This window comes from Protobothrops mucrosquamatus, unplaced genomic scaffold, assembly GCF_001527695.2.
Source record: "Protobothrops mucrosquamatus isolate PMUCROS unplaced genomic scaffold, P.Mucros_1.0 scaffold12699, whole genome shotgun sequence".
Lineage (NCBI taxonomy): Eukaryota > Metazoa > Chordata > Lepidosauria > Squamata > Viperidae > Protobothrops > Protobothrops mucrosquamatus.
The window spans coordinates 6,985-8,179 of NW_015398474.1; the positions used below are offsets into that span (position 1 = coordinate 6,985).

The 1,195-nt window shown below is 35.0% G+C and overlaps 1 protein-coding gene across 1 annotated transcript in view; it reads left to right on the forward strand.

Annotated features, from left to right (window-relative positions):
- Positions 1-686, forward strand: part of LOC107301432 (olfactory receptor 1019-like) — a 6,979-nt gene extending 6,293 nt beyond the window's left edge. Inside the window, exon 2 of the mRNA XM_015830658.1 lies at positions 413-686. Within this exon, the coding sequence (XP_015686144.1) occupies positions 413-686 (274 nt within the window). The remainder of the gene's footprint in view (positions 1-412) is intronic.
- The last annotated feature ends 509 nt before the right edge of the window (positions 687-1,195 follow it).

Below are 1,195 nucleotides of genomic sequence, written 5' to 3' on the forward strand. Positions count from 1 at the left end.
TACATATCTTGACAGCAGCCAGGCTTGCCTTTGCGCAAAAATGGAAGAGTAAGGAAATTCCCACAGAGGAAGAGTTAATACATAAAATATTAGCATGTGCAGAAATGGACAGGCTCACAATGATACTAAAAGATAAATGTGGATCAATTTTTTTTGAAACCTGGGATAAATTTTACCGCTGGAGGAATTTGAAAAGGACAGCTGGGATTAAAGACGAATGTTAAGATAGAAATGTATGTTACTTTAGAATAGATAATGTATATAAAATTTAATGTATATGTAGAGATAATGAATTGATTGTAAAATATGGTATAATCTGATAAGAATGTATATACTGGAATGTCACGTCAAATCCAATGGTTTTTTTTAATTGTTTTATAAATAAAAAGTTAAAAAAAAAAAAGAGAATGCGTTCTGCTGTGGGCAGGCACAAAGCATTTTCCACCTGTGCCTCTCACTTGACAGCTGTTGGGATATACCATGGGACAATACTCTTCATGTACTTCCGACCAAGTTCTAGCTACTCCATGGACCAGGACAAATGGGCCTCTATGTTCTACACAGTTGTGATCCCCATGCTCAATCCTTTGATCTACAGCCTGAGGAACAAGGAGGTGAAAGATGCTGTGTCAAAATCTTTTGGCCATATATGGATTTGGATTGGGGGGGAAAATGTTTTACAATAACTTGCATTTGAGGAGGGGGGACATATAGAACACATATCTTGAAGGCATGGTAAAATCAGTGGGGGATATGTGAATTTTTAAAGAATGTAGCCCTAGAAAAAATTAATAGACAACTTAATACAGCTCTCTGCTGCTTGTGGAGAAGAGGAAATTCAGTGTAAAAAAGAATATACATTGTGTACTCTTGTTCTTTCAACTGTGTATACATGGAATTGCTCAATCATCTGAATATTATCTCAATATAAAACATATATTATTTAAATATAATATAGTTTACCTGTACAAGTCTCCACTACTGCCAAAGGCCACTATTTCAGTTTAATCAGAGAAACCTGGCACTTCAACTGGTTCACTCCTTTAGCCCCTTTCCACAACATTCACCCATAAAAAGTGGTAGTTTGACACCAGTCCATCAGAAAAAAAAGTGGCAGTCATAAATAAAAATAATTTATTGTAGAAAGCACAGAATCAAAATACTTTTATAACTATGGGCTTTAGAATTCAAAAGA